We start from the raw sequence: 17,219 nt of genomic DNA, 5'->3' as shown, positions 1-17,219 counted from the left end.
TTGTATAAAGGGCAAAGATGGGTCCAGAAAAGGGCAGGCGGCACTCCTAGTCCTAGATTCAGCCGTCCCCGGTGACCGGCTGATCACTAACTTAGGGCGTGTCGTGTGCTTCCATGGTGCCATTTCAAAAAATAAAAAGAAAATTAAGAGTAAGAGAACTGAGTTACCTGAACGGGTGACGGTTGATGAAGTCCTGAAAGTTCGGGTCAGTCGGCTTGTCAGAACAGGCGGTAGGCAGAAAAAGTCCGAAATGTCAGAGCAAGTTCAGGGGTCCGAATGTTCTCGCAAAAGTTCTCAAATGTGAAAATGACCGAAGTCAGCACTTCCTTTTATAGGCAAAATGAGAAGGCGAAGGGTCGCTTCCAAATTCAAAAATTGGGCGGGAAAATCTCTCGGCCGTCTGCAAGGTGACACCTGTAACGGGCCGTCGCCTGTCACCGTGCGACACCTGTCACAGGCGACACGTGACCAGTCGCGTGCCACCTGTGAGGGGCAAATGATTAGGGGATTTTTATCCACCAATCACCGTCTGACAAGTGGACCAACCAGGTTCCGCCACGTGTTCTTCACGAAGGCCAACAGGAACCTGCCACGTGTCGATCACAGATACGTCCTCCACGGACCACTTAAGACACGCCACGTGTCCACCCATGCCAAATGGGACAACCGGCCATCAAGGCCCAATTCAGTCTAGAGGCCCGATCAGCCCTAGGTTTACCTTAAACCTAGAGAGTTGCACGCTTCCCAAGGCTATAAATACTCGATTAATCCTCATTAATCAGGGGACCGAATAATTAAGAGATCAAGCAGAGAAGAACAGAGTTATTGACAACCGGCTAATCTCGCTAACAACGCAGATTACCAACACTAAGCACTCTCATCTAGAGAGATCTGATTACTTTAATTTCTGTATTGATTACTCCTTAATCAGGTACTAACTTGACCGTTGGAGGCGGAGCTCTCAGGAGTCTCCATTATTTTGCAGGTACAGGCGTCCGGTTCCAGTCTCGGAATTGTAACTCTCCCGCAGGACATCAGAAAACCCCGAAACAAAAAGCATTGTTAAATTTGCACTGATTGCCCTATCTCATGTTTAGTATACACATGAATTGCCTTATACTCCAACAACATAGAGTGGAAAGGATCACAACTCTTGTTATCAAACCCCAAATATCTTATCCCAGTTTTGAAATCTTTTCTAGGGTCTAAAAAATGCACTTTACAATATTATTGTAACCTAAACTATCTACTATTTTTTTGACATATTTTGCATCAATAGAATCTGGTATATCTTCAAATATACTAACTTTGCCCCCTGTGTATATGATTTCCTCATCAACCACCCATTCAACTCCATGATGAACAATCACACAAGGTTTCAAATCCAATTCTGTCAACAGAGAATATTTCACCATTTCAACAACATTTTATTTGCATTAATATGTTTAACATTTTAACCATTCAACTAAATCATATGAAATAATTGCAAACACATAACATATGACAGGCAAATAGAGTATCTGATCAATTACAAGAGGAATAATTTCAAGCATAATAATTTACTTCATTCATATAACACATATAATAATTAATAACATAATTGTTAAAAAAGGTAAGATTGATCCTACCAGCTTACCAAAAACCTCACCTACTATACTCACTATCATGGGAGTGACAAGTCCAAAAACCTACCAACCTTGTCACAACTACCTACTTTTCATGACCGTAAGGCCTAAATAAGTACATCTTAAAATAATTTAAAACTTCATATAAAGCATAAACAAGCAGCATAAACACCAAAAAAAAGCCTAACTATGTTGTATCAACTGCCTTGCACCTACTGTCGTGCGTCCTTATGGCATCTCCTCTCCATACAACAAAGGAAAACCGTTGAAGTAGGCATTCATATCCTTGTTAAGCCATGCACAGAGGTCACGACCATTGTTGTACAACACATCCTTGAGGACCCATTCTTGAATTGCTGCCCTAGGACCACATCCTCTATTTCTTGCAGGTTTGCTCGATGTCAGTCTTCCCAAGGTAGTCCACCTTAGGGAAAATGTGGGTGACCAGAACTTTGTGTTGGCTCATCAGTGGGTGGGCATCAGAAAGAGTGTCCACACCTAGGTAAGGTCAACAACTCCATCAGAAATATTTGTGAAATGGGTACAAAATTACAAACTAAACACTAAACACTAACTGTTGGTTTAACTAACAAAATAATTATCATATAATCCAAGTATTTTTAATTATTCAACTAAGCATAGCAACCTAAAACCACTTTCATCATCGCAAAAAGCCACTTTGAACATCATAAAATAAGCCAAAAAATACTCCACTTTTAGCAAAATAAGACAACCTTTCACTTTTCATGTGAAACACAACAGACCTTTTGTAGTAAAGCAAAAAAACTGTAAAGAAACCCAACTTTACCTAGAAAAAACCAACTTCATTAAATTTACTCAAATCGACAAAAATAGAGAATGCACCTTCAGCAAAAGTCAATTTGGCTGCTTTGCTAGCGTATCCTTCAACAAGGTTGCAATTAGGCCACATGAAAATTAATGGCGAGCTCTGTTTCTTCTCTTACTCAATTTTATTTATTTATTTTTTTTATGAAAATTCTACATCATAATCCTCTAGTTTTGCATTTTCTACGTTGTGTCTTATATTTTTGAAAGTTACACATTATAACCTTCAGATGTAATTAGTAACCATGAAGTGACCTTTTCGTTATCCCGTCGTTAACAAATTTCGTTATTGTTTTAATCACCATTAGTAGGACCCACACTCCACTAATTAATATTTTTGTCACTTTGCGTGTGAATAATGTTTTGTATTGTTAAAGGTTTTGGTGGCCATTTTGGTCCTTTTGGAACCAAATTGATCTTAAATTTGACAAAAATAACGTAAACGTCTCGTTTTGTGTATTAATAGATGTCTTGATTTGTGTGTCATTGTTTTTTAGTAGTGGAAATTGTTCAGGTAAGGTATCAAAGTTTGTTTAATAGTTCCAAATTAAGTTCAATTTTTTTTTAAAAAAAGTAATGTCTAATGTCTCATAAAGCGTGTTAAGAAATAATGCAATTGACATGTAAAACGAGACAATTACATTATTTTTTTGTCGATTTTGAGCTCAATTTGATTCTTAAAGAACTAAAATGACTTTAATACTTAGTTGAACAATTTTTCGGCTAAAAAAATAGTAACACGTAAATCGAGATATTTTTAATATGCAAAACGAGACATTTACGTTATTTTTTCGCAAATTTAAGCTCAATTTGGAACCAGAAGGCCTAAACGGTCTGTAAATCTCAACTAAACATTTTTCATCACGTAAATCGATAAAAAATATTAATTAGTGGAGAGTAGGCTCCACTAACGCTGATTAAAACAACATAACGGAATTTATTAACGGCGTGATCACGATCGCCATATGATTACTAATTATACCTGGGAGTTACAATGCGTAACTTTTAAACAAAATAAGCACAAAATTAGAAAACGCAAAATTAGAGGACTGTAATAGAGAAATTCTGTTTTTTTTTTTTCTTTTTCTTTTTTGAGTTGTGTAAATGATGAAGTACAAGTGATGAAGTTCAAGCCAGCTGAGAGTGAATCCTGATCATTGGTTTTCCCGCGCTATTTGCTCTGTTTTGGGAGAAGTGAAGCCTCAGGTGAAACAGTTGTATTCGTATTACTTTTTTTTTTTTTATTAAAAAAAATTCACTTGCTAGTTACCGCTTGTAGCAAGTAAACCACCGGAAAAGTACACTCAGGCCGGCTACAGTACAAAATTTGCGTGCCGAATTCGCAGCAATCTTCAAAGTTAGAGAGAGAAAATGGCGGAAGAAGCAGGACATTCCCAGAGAAATGAACGACGCGTAGGGTTAGTCTACGATGAACGAATGTGCAAGCATGCTACTCCTGATGGTGCTGATCATCCTGAATGTCCTGATCGAATTAGGGTTATCTGGAACAAACTTTGCAATTCCGGTTTCACTGATAGGTTTTCTTTTTTTCCCTTTTTTTCTATTTTTATTTGTTTGCTAATTTTGCTGAATTTTGTTGTTTTTATGTGGTAATTATGTCAAGTAATTGTTTTGTGTGAAAGTTGTGCAATTGAAGTAGAATTTATCGTTTTTATTGGGGTTTGATGATGAGTTTGTTTATGAATTTTCTGTGATGAATTTAGTGTTATGAATTATGTAATGTGGGTGGTGGTTGAAGCAATTCGGAATTACTAGTAGAAGAACAAGGGGATTTATGTATTGTTAAATGGAAGAAGTTTTGATTGTAGGGTTTGGATTTGGTGGTGTAGGGACTATGGTATGCTTAGTAAATGTATAATCTTTTGTGAGGGTCTTCATGATTAGGTCTTTTTATTTAGAATTGCTAGTAAAATGAGAGTGAATTTGAGGAATAACAAAGAAGTTTTGATTGTAAGATGTTATTTTTAGTAAATGTAGTATCTTTTGTGTGGGTTTTCGTGATTTGGTCATTTAATTTTGTTCTTTAAGTGGAAGCATTTGGTCTGAATTAGTAACGAGAGCCCCTATAAATTGGCCTTGGTAATGTATTGTGGGACGAGGTTTGTGTACGGTCTAGTATGTGTCACTATTGAAGTTCAGGTTGTTATTGTCTTTTAAATTTCGTTGGTAAGGTGGTGTGTACTTTATATGGAGTTTGCTGGACTGAAGGAGAATGAACTATCCATAGCTTATGTAGGCTGTTGACATGTGCAGTTTTAGAGAATGGTTAACCACATACTTTGAAGACATGCAAAAGAGTGCACCTATTGCATCTAACTTTTATGAACAACCATTGTGTTGGAACTTGGTATTAAGTAAATGATAAATTCCACAAGTTTGTATGGAAAGCAATAACAGCAAGAAAGTGCTATGTTGTACATTCTCCATTCTTGAAGAATAGGCCAAATTAGATTAAAGATCAGGAATTGAGTTAATATACCACATCTATTTCTGCTTTTAAATTTTTCTTTCACTATAACAAGTATATTTCCTTTGAAAATCTCAGTTAAGGGTAACTTCAAGAATAATATAAGAAAGTTCAAATGTTAACTCTCTAAACTTTGAATGTTAACTATAATCTAGGGATAAGCACAGAGGAAGTGTTTGCTGATGTAGACTTGTCACTCTTGTGCAAATTCGCAGCCTCTTTGTGGTCCTATGGGGGTTGCTTGAAAATGAAAACAGTGTTTATGTAAATTTGTACAAACTCAGTATTATTTTTTCATGAGTACCTTATATAGTTTTGATTACCATTGTACTTCAACTATTGAATGTGTACTCTAAAGTTTTATATTTTGCTTTCTCTTTTTTCAGGTGTGTTGTTCTTGATGGTAAGGAAGCAGAAGATAAATACATAAAATCTGTTCACTCCAAAACACATCTTGAACTGATTCGCAAAATCAGTTCGAAGCGGTTCGATTCTCAAAGAGATGGAATTGCTTCTCAATATAATTCCATTTACTTCAACAAAGGTTCGTCTCAAGCTGCTTATCTAGCAGCAGGGGCTGTTATAGAGGTAATAAGTTCAGCACAATACTGAGCTACTACAATTAATGGCTGTCCTTGATTGTTATGATACACTGTCCACTGTTAAAGTTTGGTTAATCACTTATCCTAAAGATCTATCCTTATAATAGAATTATGAAGGAATTGGATACTGTGACCAGATTGGCATAGTTTAAATCTATAAATGTTAAAAGGGTGTTTAAAATTAGTTAGCTAACTTAATAGACAAGTAAATAGAAATAATAATGATACTACATCCAATCTCGTAAGTTTTTTATGGTTACTACTTGCTCACAAATTAAGGTTAATGCAGAAAGAGTTTTTGATGTAGTGAGTAGGTGTAAGAAAAAAGTGGAAAAGGTAAGAGAGAGTGAGTGGAAAGGAGTAAATATTGTGGGGGTAAGGTAGTATATAGGGTTGCCAAAAATAGAATAAAATAAAGTGTAAAGTACTTCAAGAATGAATTAAAATGGAAAGCATAATTGAATAAAGAGCATACAAGTTTGGAGGTAGTAAGAAACATCAGTCTTTTGACCTCCTTGTGCCAGACCTCCCATTCACTATCTTCATCCTTTCCACAATCTCACAATTAGTCAAACCGTCTTAACTTTCATCTAGCTGCCGCCACCATACCCCTCCCACTCTCGTCTTTTTTGAAGTCATACTTTCTCTATGGCTGCATCTTCTCCTTCCTCTATTTCTCTCTCCTCTTCACACTCTATATTCGACCCTCACCCAATTATTAAATGGAAGAGAATAACATCCCCTAATGAGATAATTCTTAAAGGTTAGTTCCCTGGAAAGTCCTTAGTGTTTACATACTAAGATTAAATCCAAAAAAACCCTGTTTTCAATTTGTTTTTTGGGTATCATAATTAAGCGGGATTGGAATCATAATCTCATAAAAGAATCGCCACTAATATGGAATTTAAACCCTCCAATAATGGGGCAAAATATGCTAAGCATCCACACAAACCTCCTATTACCATCACTTATTCCAGAAGAAAGGCCAAGAGCACATGAGGAATTGCAAGCAGAAGTCATAACAAGGGTCCTATTAAGCTCTTCCTTATTAGCATACTTCCTTGGTTTTTTTTTATAAGTGTAACATGTAGGGAAAGTACTATTTTTTGGAGATGATAAATAGAGGGAAATATAGAAGTGTTCCCATGTGATGAGGAGAAAGAAAGAGAGAAATCATTTCCATAAGTAGTGATGTTGCACTTATTAAAATACGGAGGAAGTATATGTTTCTATTATCATGAATCAAAGTCATAGCATTGAATAGGATTTTCTTGTGACATCTTGTCATTACTTGTCTCTCTAAAAGTGTTGAGAAAAATTACTACATATAAACTTTGGATGTCAAAGATTTGTATTGGACAAAAATGCTAGATCATGGTTCTCTTACAATTGCAAAGCTTTTTTAACTGGGGACCGGGTGTCTTTCTCTTTTTGTATGTATTAATGTTTTTATGAATTAAGTATTTGATGCTATTACAAACAGGCGGCAGAGAAAGTAGCCAAAGGGGAGCTAGATTCTGCTTTTGCGATTGTGAGGCCTCCTGGACATCATGCTGAGGAAAATGAGCCCATGGGTTTTTGTCTGTTCAATAATGTGGCTGTTGCAGCTAGTTATCTGCTGAATGAAAGAGTGAGAATTCTCTGCTCACGCCCCCTCCCGTCAGTTTATTGAAGGACCTGAATTTATTTGTTAATAAAAAAGAAAGAAAAAGAAAATGTTTGTGTTGATTATTGTTTGACTTTATTATTTTTTTCGAATACTTTGTTTCCAGGCAGAATTGGGCATTCACAGAATCTTGATTGTTGATTGGGATGTTCATCATGGCAATGCCACTCAGAAAATGTTTTGGAAGGATTCTCGTGTTCTTTTCTTCTCAGTACACAGGTAAAAATTAGAAAATTAGACTATGTCTATTCATCGAATGGTTATGTAATATTTCTAAGTGTTGCATTTTCTCCGTATGAATTCAAACGATTAGGATACTTATATCCTTAATCTTTTTACTACGTATTTTTATTTATTGACTCGTTATATTTTTAGGCATGACTTTGGATGTTTTTATCCTGGAACCAAGGATGGCGATCTTAGTATGATTGGAGAAGGACCAGGGAAGGGATACAACATTAATGTGCCCTGGGAACAAGGTCGATGTGGTGATCCAGACTATTTTGCTGCTTGGGACCACATATTGATCCCTGTTGCTAAAGAATTCAATCCAGACATGATTATAGTTTCTGCCGGGTTTGATGCAGGTTGATTTAGATGAAATTGGTAGATGGCTTTCATTAATTTCTGTGTGAACTGTGTAGTACCGAAACAGTCCCTAGTTATTAGACCATTGCTGAACAATCAAGCTGTTCATATAGGCCATTTCTGATGCTAACTTTGTTGAGATTTTGACAAATTTATCTATTTTATCTAATAAGGACATCCAGTAATTCTTCTCATTAAAAACTTGTACTCTTTTGTTGTCATAATATGATCTTGAGATGCTTAGACTATAAGCAAATCCATGGAACAGCTTGAGTAGTTGAGTTCCCTTCCATATTTGATGGTTTTGAAATTCGAAAAAATTCTAACAAGTTGTTTGGTACTTTCCGATCTTTTCTTCTATTCTTAAAATGTTGCATTGTCTTTAGCTGGTAGATGTGATTTTGTGATCATTTTTCTAGATTTATATGATTAAGTTTCTCTAGGTATTAAAACACTTTTTTTGCAACAGCTGTTCGTGATCCTCTTGGCGGTTGCTGTATTTCTCCATATGGCTATTCTGTTTTGCTGAGAAAGGTTGGTATCTAAATAATTTTAGGCATATATGCTTGTAAACATGTTTTACATTGTGGACCTTGTGGTACAAATCATTGCCCTTTATGGCATAGTGCCGGTAAGCTTTGTTGTTTACATGTTAATGGTTTGGTATTTGTTAAGTTGAATGTTTTATACAATCTTGGTGAAAGATTTTTCTGCTAAGCTAAGTCCCCAAAATGCCTGTTGGTTAACTGTACTCGACCAACCATGTTAAAGGATGACAAAGCACATTGCTGTCGTCTACAATTTATCTTTGAATTCTTTGTAGGTCCTTTTGCTTACCAAAACTTGGTCTTTTCTTATACTCTGTTTTGTAGTTAATGGATTTTGCCCAGGGTAAAATTTTACTAACTTTGGAAGGCGGGTATAATCTTGAATCTTTGGCAAACTCTGCTCATGCATGTGTGCAAGTATTGTTAGAAGAAAAGCCAATCGATGGATCTTCTGAGGCTTATCCACTTGAATCAACATGGCGCGTCATAGAAAATGTGAGTATATATGTGGATTTTATTATTTATTAATTTTTATATACTGCACCTTGACTTCGAGGGCATATTTTTCAAGCTCGTATTACTATGAAAAGTGCATGTATTATTATAGGTTCGGCAAAAATTGAGTGTGTATTGGCCAAGCCTCGCCAATAAATTACCAAAAAGGCTAACAAGCCAGAAGGCGCTTGCATCTCAGGTGATTCTTTAACTTCATGAATCTTGGCCATAACGAATTTGCTTGTCATTTTTCATTGATCTGTGACCAAAGCCTATATTAAAATCTCCCTCATTTTCTTTTGTTTGTCCTATTTGGAATCTTGAGAGATTATAATCTAATAAAATATAATACTTATCACGATTTTTCTATACTTCAAAATATAATCATATGAGATCTTATTAGATTCATCTTGATTTTTAGTTTCCAAATATGTAATATTCAGACTTTTTTTATGAGCAAGCCTCAGTTTCTCAAATGACATTTTTGCAATTATTTAAACATTCTAGCGGGCCCCTTTGCTGATTGTGTGAGAAGATAGCATGTGATGAGATGACATAAGTTTTTCCTTCGTTATCTCAGTCATCTTCATCCTTCCATCTTCCTTCCTTATTCCTTTCTCATCAACAATGGTATATTCATCCCCAAGTCCCCACCAACAAACAAACACCATCCTCAACACCAATACACCATTAACACCGCAACAAATCCCGACCCCAACACATCGATTCCGGCAGCTTCGCCGCCAAATTTAACGAAAAACCCTAAGAAAATATGTAAATTAAGGGCATGGTAAACCCTAAATGGTAGGTATTTGTCATTATTTGTGAGTGATTTCTTCATTGTTGTAGAAAATTTCGACCTCCATTCGTGAAAGATTCTCAAACTTCATTGTTGAGGAGAGATGGGTATGTTATTTTTGGGTTAACGCTATTAAGCTTCTATTAGTCTAAAAAGACGAAAATACCCAATTGAGAAACATACAAGTTTGTATTTTCTCTTTTTATATTATGTTGCTTGAGATATTATAATTACAATATTGCATTGAAATTGTGCAAAAAGCAAATCGGATGAGGCATTGTAATAGAAGGGATGATGTTGCAATGACAAAACGAGGGAAATGGATGAGGCATTTATTATTAACCTCAATTTTGAGTGAGTGGGGGGGGGGGTTGATTTTTGGGGTGATAATTCCCCTTTCTTCCCTCCTCGCACAACCACCACCTTAACCCATTTACCACTATTATTTACCTTCATTTGTTTATGTATATTTTTCTTCTATTACTACTGATGAGGTTTGGAAGGAGGCTGATGTGTTGTGATGATGTGTAGGTACTGGATGGGAGGCCCAAGGATTTTAAGGAGGCCGAGGAAAGAGTTTAAGAAGCTAAGAACTTTGATGTGCCTTCGACTTCGGCTGGAAACTCCTTCAAGACCTTTCAGTCCTCTGAGATGGGGTTTGAGTCTGCCCCACTATTGGCTGTTCCAGATGCTACGAGGAACGCTCTCCTCTCTCATCGAGCCTCAGCAATTGAGTACTTCGGTGACTTGACTGGCCTCTCCGAATTGGAGAAGGCGAAGGTCTGGTCCCTTTGGGCCGTAGCTGGAGTGTCCGAGCCCTTTGCTAGAGTTCCAGACCCATTTGTTGAGAACCAGAAGTTGCTGACGCAGGTAAACCTGTCTTAATTCGAGCTTTTTTACTTAAATTTTTCACTTAAGTTCTTTCACTCACGGTTTTTTTTTTTTAGCTAATGTACCTTTGTACCTTGCAGGTCGTTTATAACAATGTCATGGCTATGGAAATGAACAAGGAGTTGAAGGTCAAAGCTGAAAAGGCCGCTCTGGTCGAGGCTAAAGCTAAGCAGAGGCAGTCTGAGCTAGTGGCTGAGCTTCGACAACTGAGGGATCGATTGGAAGCCAGAAATGCAGAGTTTTACAAGGCCCAAGTCGAGCTAGAGGGAGTCAAGAGCCAGCTGGTAGTGCAGACTGATGAAGGTGCTAAGGCTCAGACTGAACTTGAGGCTGCCCCAGAAGCTGCTGCAAGTCAGAATCTATACCCAAGATCAGTACAATGAGGGTTTTGAGAATGGCTTTAAGGTAGCTCGGCGCCTGGCCTTTCATGTTGATCCAAGCATCAACTGGGATGTAGCTGAAGAGTGGTCAATGGAACCCGGCCACCCAAATTTGTACGTAGCCCACGATGCTGAGGTTGCTTTCCTCAATCATCTGGCGGAAGCCGAGGCTCGGGATGAGAGGGAAGCTGAAGAAGCCAAAAAGAAAGAACCTCATCCTACTTCTTCCTAATTAGTCGGTGCTGGAGGTTCCAAGGGCCCCAGTGCTGCTGATGATGAAGCATAGGGATTTGGGCAGTCGTCTTCAGAGTCATGCGGATCCACTTGTGATTAACTGCCATTTCTGCCACATTTGCTTTTGCCTTGATTTTTGCTTCAACTTGCCATGAATTGTACAAACTTTATTTTTTGCTTACTTTGTACTTAGTTCGGCAGCTGTGTTTTTCTCTTGTGTGCGGCTAGGGGTGGACTTCGGTCTGACGGTTCGGTTTGACCTCGGTTTGAGTCGGTTTCGGTTTGGAGCGGTTCGGATTGAAACGATTTTATTTAGCTGACAGGTTCGGTTCGGTTTGGGTTAGTCACGGGTTGGTTTGGTTTCAGTTTATTTCTTTACGGTTTAAATTCGGTTTGGGTCATAAGCAGGTCGGTTTATAAACGATTCGGATCATGCCGGTTCGGTTTGATAGGGTCGGTTTAGGGGGCGGGTTTACCCGAGTCGATGTCAGTTCGGTTTACAAACGGTTTGGATCATGCCGGTTTGGTTTGAAATGGGTCGGTTTAGGGTCGGGTTTACCCGGGTCAATGTCGGTTCGGTTTATAAACTGTACGGATCATGCCGGTTCAGTTTGAAATGGGCCAATTTAGGGGCGGGTTTACCCAGTTCAATTGGTTCGGTTTATAAACAGTTCGGTTTATAAGCGGTTTGGGTCATGATTGTTTTAAAGATCGCGTCATGACCATGATTTAATGAGTTGATACTTAGAATACGATAAATCGATAATTAAGAAAGTACAGGTATTCAATTAGATCGATCAACAAGTGTTTTAAACTTTTAAGTTTTAATAATCAGATATGTTTATCGATTATACGTACATACCAATGATTTAATGAGGCAATGATAGTATGATACCAATCGTACATTCGTACCATATATTATTTGTTACATATACAGATACACGTATAATGATATACATAATACATATACATTAACAATATTGTATTGAATCAAATTCAATTTCCAAACATTTGCATTTCTTATAATTTATAAGTTACACGAGATTAAATGGATTAGTTATTTAGTTTGTTACTTTATTTAGATTACTAACTCAAACAGCTTGATAAGCTAAATGGACGAAATCACGAAATCACTAAAGTGGTGATGAAATCATTATGCAGTACTAATGTACAAATATACAATGGTTAGATTTCATTACTTTATTAGTTATTACTTATTAGTTTATTACATATACAGTCACATACTCACAGATATATATACATATAGAGATGTCAGATATTGATATACATTAACTATGTCATATTGAATCAATTTCAATTTTGAAACACTTGCGTTTCTTACAATTTATAAGTAGTAATAATAATAATAATAATAATAATAATAATAATAATAATAATAATAATAATAATAATAATAATAATAATAATAATAATAATAATAATAATAATAATAATAATAATAATACTAGTAGTAGTAGCAGCAGCAGTAGCAGCACCAGCAGTAGTAGTAGTAGCAGCAGCAGCAGCAGTAGCAGCAGCAGTAGCAGTAGTAGTAGCAGCAGCAACAGCAGCAGTAGTAGTAGCAGCAGCAACAGCAGTAGTAGTAGCAGTAGCAGCAGTAGCAGTAGCAGCAGCAGTAGTAGTAATAGTAGTAGTAGTAGTAGCAAATAATAATAATAATAATAATAATAATAATAATAATATATTTATAAAAAAAAAAAAGAAACAGTCAAAAAGACCTCGAAAAGCACAAAAAAATCTGGACCGTTAGATCTAGATGAACATTCTGGATCGTTACTACCACACACAAAAAAAAAAAAAATATGAATGGTGAGATGCTGAGATTGGTTAGATCTAGGGGAACAAGTAAAACCTAAACCTATAAAAAACAAAGTAACCACGCCTCTGAATCCACTCAAAGTCTCAAACGGCTCTCTCTCCTAACTTCCTAAGCTATCTCCCTCTTCATCTGAATCTCTCAAGCTCCCTCTTCATCTGAATCTCCCTCTTCATCATCCCTCTGCCTCTGAATCTGTCGTTGTCTGAACGGTGAACGCCTAAACGGCGAACGGCGACCCTACCATCTTTTTTTTTTTTTTTTAATTTTGTAAGTTTTGTTTTTCATTTATTCTTTTGTAATTTATAATTTAAGCTTTTTTTTTTGGAAGTTCTAATTCTTTTGTTCATTTATTCTTTTGCAATGTATAATTTCTGCATTTTTGGAAGTTCTAATTTTTTTTTTTTTTTTTTTTTTTTTGTAAATCTGTCATATTATCCTGTACTCACAGTTATATAAGGTAATTTTCTTATTCTAAGTTCCGATTTTTTTTCTAAGTTCTGTTTTTTCATTTATTATTTTGTAAATTATAATTTCTGCTTTTTTTTTGAAGTTCTAATTCTTTTGTTCATTTATTCTTTTGCAATGTATAAGTTCTGTTTTTTTTTTTAAGTTTTAATTATTATTATTATTTTTTTTTTGTAGATCTGTCATATTATCCTGTACTCATGGTTATATAAGGTATTTTTCTTATTCTAAGTTCCGATTTTTTTTCTAAGTTCTGTTGTTTATGTAGTTTCTTTTTTATTGTTTATGGGTTTGGTGGTTAGATTTCTAGTTTTTAGGGTTTTAATTTTGTTGGATTTGAAGAAATAGATTGGTTATTTTGCTGGTTTTTGCTAATTTGTTGTTTCAATTGTGTAATTGAACAATGTTGATATTAATCAAATCAGTTCCAACAGTTAATTACATATGATAAATTGCTATTCTTTCAATTAATATGTTTATTCATATTTCCGTTTGCCTTGAAGTTTAAATAACTGGTAACAGATCTGGAACTTTAGAGAAAATGAAGAAGATTGAATTGATTGGTTTTTCTAGTTTCATTTTTGACATATTCTTGATAGATTGTAATTGTTCGGTACTTTATAATTTTGACACAACTTGTGATAGTGTGCTATTTTAGTTTGATAAAGTGGTATTGAAAAAATTGTTGAAAGAATCATAGGGTTTATTTGGTTTGTTGTTGTATGCTTATTTTTTTGTAATAAATAAAAGGGAACCGAAAGTTATTATGATTTATGAATGTTGATGGTTGTATACTTGTATGATTGTATCAGTTGTATACTTGTATGTGTATTGACAAGGTTGCATGCTCAATTGCTCACTATAAGTAGAATCTGTGTCACTTCATTTGATACTTAATACTTATACATGCTGTTTTTTTTTTTTTTGTTTAAGTCATGTCTCACGAGTTTGATGAATTTGACTATGAGAGACAATCAAATGTTGATATTGTAAGCTCTAAAGCTGCCTCTGGCTCGGTTGATGATGCTCATAATACCAGCATTATCACTACTGTTGTTAATAAACGTCAAAGAACCTCAGGTATATGGAAGCATTACACTTATTTTTGTAAAGACGGTAGGTAATGAAAAGGTAGAATATGCTCATTGTAATTTGTGTGGCAAAGAATATAAAGCATCTGGTAAATCAGGTACTTCAACTTGTAGAACTCATATTAATGCATGCTTGCTAAAGCATGGTCTCCAACAAGGTGAAGAATCAGCATTTGATAAAAAAACTTATTTACAAAAGTTTGCTAAATCTATAATCTGCCATGCATATCCTTTAAATATTGTAGAGCATGAATATCTTAGGGAACTTCATGCATATTTGAATCCTAAGGTGCAGCATGTAGCATGATAAATATAAATCCTTGTTGCATGAGTCTTTGGCTAATGTTTCTGGTAGAGTTAGCTTTACATGTGACTTGTGGACTGCATGTACTAACCGAGGCTATCTCACTTTGACTGCTCATTATGTTGATAACAGTTGGTCTCTTAGGTCTAAAATTTTAAATTTTAGATATTGTGGCCCTCCCTATACTGGTGTTGAGGTTGGAAAGTTTGTGTTTAAACTGATCAAAGAGTGGAATCTTCAAGGTAAGGCTTTTTCAATAACTGTTGATAATGCTCGTTCTATGACTGTTATGGTTGAATATTTGAAAAAAGAATTAATGCAATGCTCTCCTCTTCCTTGTAATGGTAAATTCTTTCATGTTCGATGTTCAGCTCATGTTTTAAATCTTATTGTTCAAAGAGGTTTAAAAGAAGTTCATGAAAGTGTTAAAAAATTGCGTGAGGTTGTTAAATATATTGATGCTTCTAATTCTAGATTAACTCAATTTGAGCATGCTTTGTCTGAGTTAGAGTGCGCTTTTAATGGTAAGTTATGTCTCGATGTTGTGACTCGTTGGAATGCCACTTATACAATGCTCCAAAAAGCCTTAGAAGCTAAGGATGCCTTGATTCTATATACTAGTAGGTTTTTGGGTATTTCTTATAGACTTGATGCTGATGAATGGGATACCATTCAAAAAATTTGTGATTTCCTTCAACCATTTAATGATATTACTGTGTTATATTCTGGTACCGAATATCCCACTGCTAATTTGTATTTTGTAAGTGTTTTAAAAATTGAGTACGCTATAACTCAAGCCTATAAAGACCCTAAACTTGCACCCATGGCAGCAGTTATGCTTGAGAAGTTTGAGGGTTATTGAGAGGATTATAGTTTGATTCTTTTTGTTGCTATTGCTCTTGATCCTCGTTATAAGCTGTATCGAGTGAGAAATACGTTGAACTCGTTGTATGATAGTGAGGCATGCGACGAAAAGATTAAGATGATTAAGGAAGCTCTTTATGACCTTTATAAATTTTATTCTGCTGCATTTAATACAAGCTGTAGAAATCCTGCCTCTTCCGACACAACTCAATCTGAAAATGCTAATCGCATGTTGAGTTCTCAAAATATTTTCACGGTAATTATGTTATACAATATTAATGGCAGTCTTTTAATTTTATTTGTAATGTCATAATTTAACTTTTAATAAAAAAAACTGTTTCAGTTGTGTGAGATTGATGATGAGATTGATGACGAATATGGTGATTCAACTAGATGCCCTATGGCTGATCTTGAGTCATATTTTAATGGACCTCGTTCGCGATTAATTCAAGGGGAACATTTTGATGTTCTCAAGTATTGGGAATCTCAAGCTTCTTCTCTTCCTATTTTAGCTAATATAGCAAGGGATGTTTTGGCCATTCCTATTACATCGGTGGCCTCCGAATCTTCTTTTAGTTTGGGTGGTCGTATTTTGAACAAATATAGGGGTAAGGTTTTGCCAAAGAATATTGAGGCATTGGTTACCACCCAAAATTGGTGTCGTGGTTATCAAGGGGATGTTAAGGAAGATGTCCTCCTTGTTGGTAAAGAGATTGAAGCAGAAAGTGCTTCATCTACATAACTGGTATTTGTGCAGCAGTGTTGCCTCACTGTGGCCGTTGTTATATATGTACTTGTTGTTGTTGCCTCACTGTGGTTGTTTTATTCAATCTTGAAAAATTGTTGCCCTTGTCATTTATTTTGAGACTTGCTGGTAACATTGTTCAAGATTTAAGTTAAAATCATTGCTCTTGTCATTTATGTTGAGACTTCAATGTATTTTGGTACTTGTTGGCAGCATTTTTCAAGTTTTAAGTTAAAACAACCATTGCTCAGTGATGATACGATAAATGTAAATCTGAGAGCAATTTTAAAAAACTAAAATTAGTTCTGAAGTTGATTGAACTTGTTTTGTGAGCTACTAATCTGCTTTTGCCTTTTGGTTGTTGTCCATGTTGAGTTGCTTCTGCCTATATTGTTGCCTGCTTCTACTAAGTTGTTGATCTATTGCTGCCTGAGCTGGTTCCTGCCTCCTTCCAGCTTGAGGCTGCTGTTGTTTCTTCTACTCTTGGGTGCTGTGTTGCTGCTTTAGTATTGTTGCTGCTTTTTGTGTTATGAACTTATGATAAGTTTTGTTGCTGCTGTTTCTTATGCTTGTTGTTTTAATTTATCTTGAATCATCGTTGCCCTTGTCATTTATCTTGAGACTTCAATGTATTTGCACTTGCTAGCAGCATTTTTCAAGTTTTAAGTTAAAACAACCATTGCTCAGTGATGATACGATAAACGTAAATCTGAGAGCAATTTTTAAAAACAAAAATTAGTTCTAAAGT

At 35.6% G+C, this 17,219-nt stretch overlaps 1 protein-coding gene across 1 annotated transcript; it reads left to right on the top strand.

The window, feature by feature from the left end:
* Window positions 1–1,544: 1,544 nt before the first annotated feature.
* LOC110726348 (histone deacetylase 5-like) lies at window positions 1,545–11,683 on the top strand. The gene is made up of 10 exons (XM_021905816.1): window positions 1,545–4,009; window positions 5,346–5,547; window positions 7,045–7,191; window positions 7,334–7,446; window positions 7,603–7,814; window positions 8,285–8,349; window positions 8,688–8,858; window positions 8,971–9,057; window positions 10,189–10,527; window positions 10,629–11,683. Exons 1-9 carry the CDS (start codon window positions 3,843–3,845, stop codon window positions 10,237–10,239), a joined length of 1,215 nt encoding a protein of 404 aa, XP_021761508.1. The 5' UTR covers window positions 1,545–3,842; the 3' UTR covers window positions 10,240–10,527; window positions 10,629–11,683.
* Window positions 11,684–17,219: the final 5,536 nt, after the last annotated feature.

The sequence above is a fragment of the Chenopodium quinoa genome, unplaced genomic scaffold (genome assembly GCF_001683475.1).
Source record: "Chenopodium quinoa cultivar QQ74 unplaced genomic scaffold, ASM168347v1, whole genome shotgun sequence".
Taxonomy (NCBI): Eukaryota; Viridiplantae; Streptophyta; class Magnoliopsida; order Caryophyllales; family Amaranthaceae; genus Chenopodium; species Chenopodium quinoa.
Note: the sequence above shows the minus strand (reverse complement) of the source record. Positions and strands in the feature narration are given on the sequence as shown.

Excerpts from the sequence above, each read along its gene's own strand:
- LOC110726348 (XM_021905816.1), top strand. The coding sequence starts at position 3,843 with ATGGCGGAAGAAGCAGGACATTCCCAGAGAAATGAACGACGCGTAGGG. Across the intron at positions 8,350-8,687 it reads ATTCTGTTTTGCTGAGAAAG|TTAATGGATTTTGCCCAGGG; the intron begins GTTGGTATCTAA and ends TCTGTTTTGTAG. Across the intron at positions 9,058-10,188 it reads AGAAGGCGCTTGCATCTCAG|GTACTGGATGGGAGGCCCAA; the intron begins GTGATTCTTTAA and ends GATGATGTGTAG.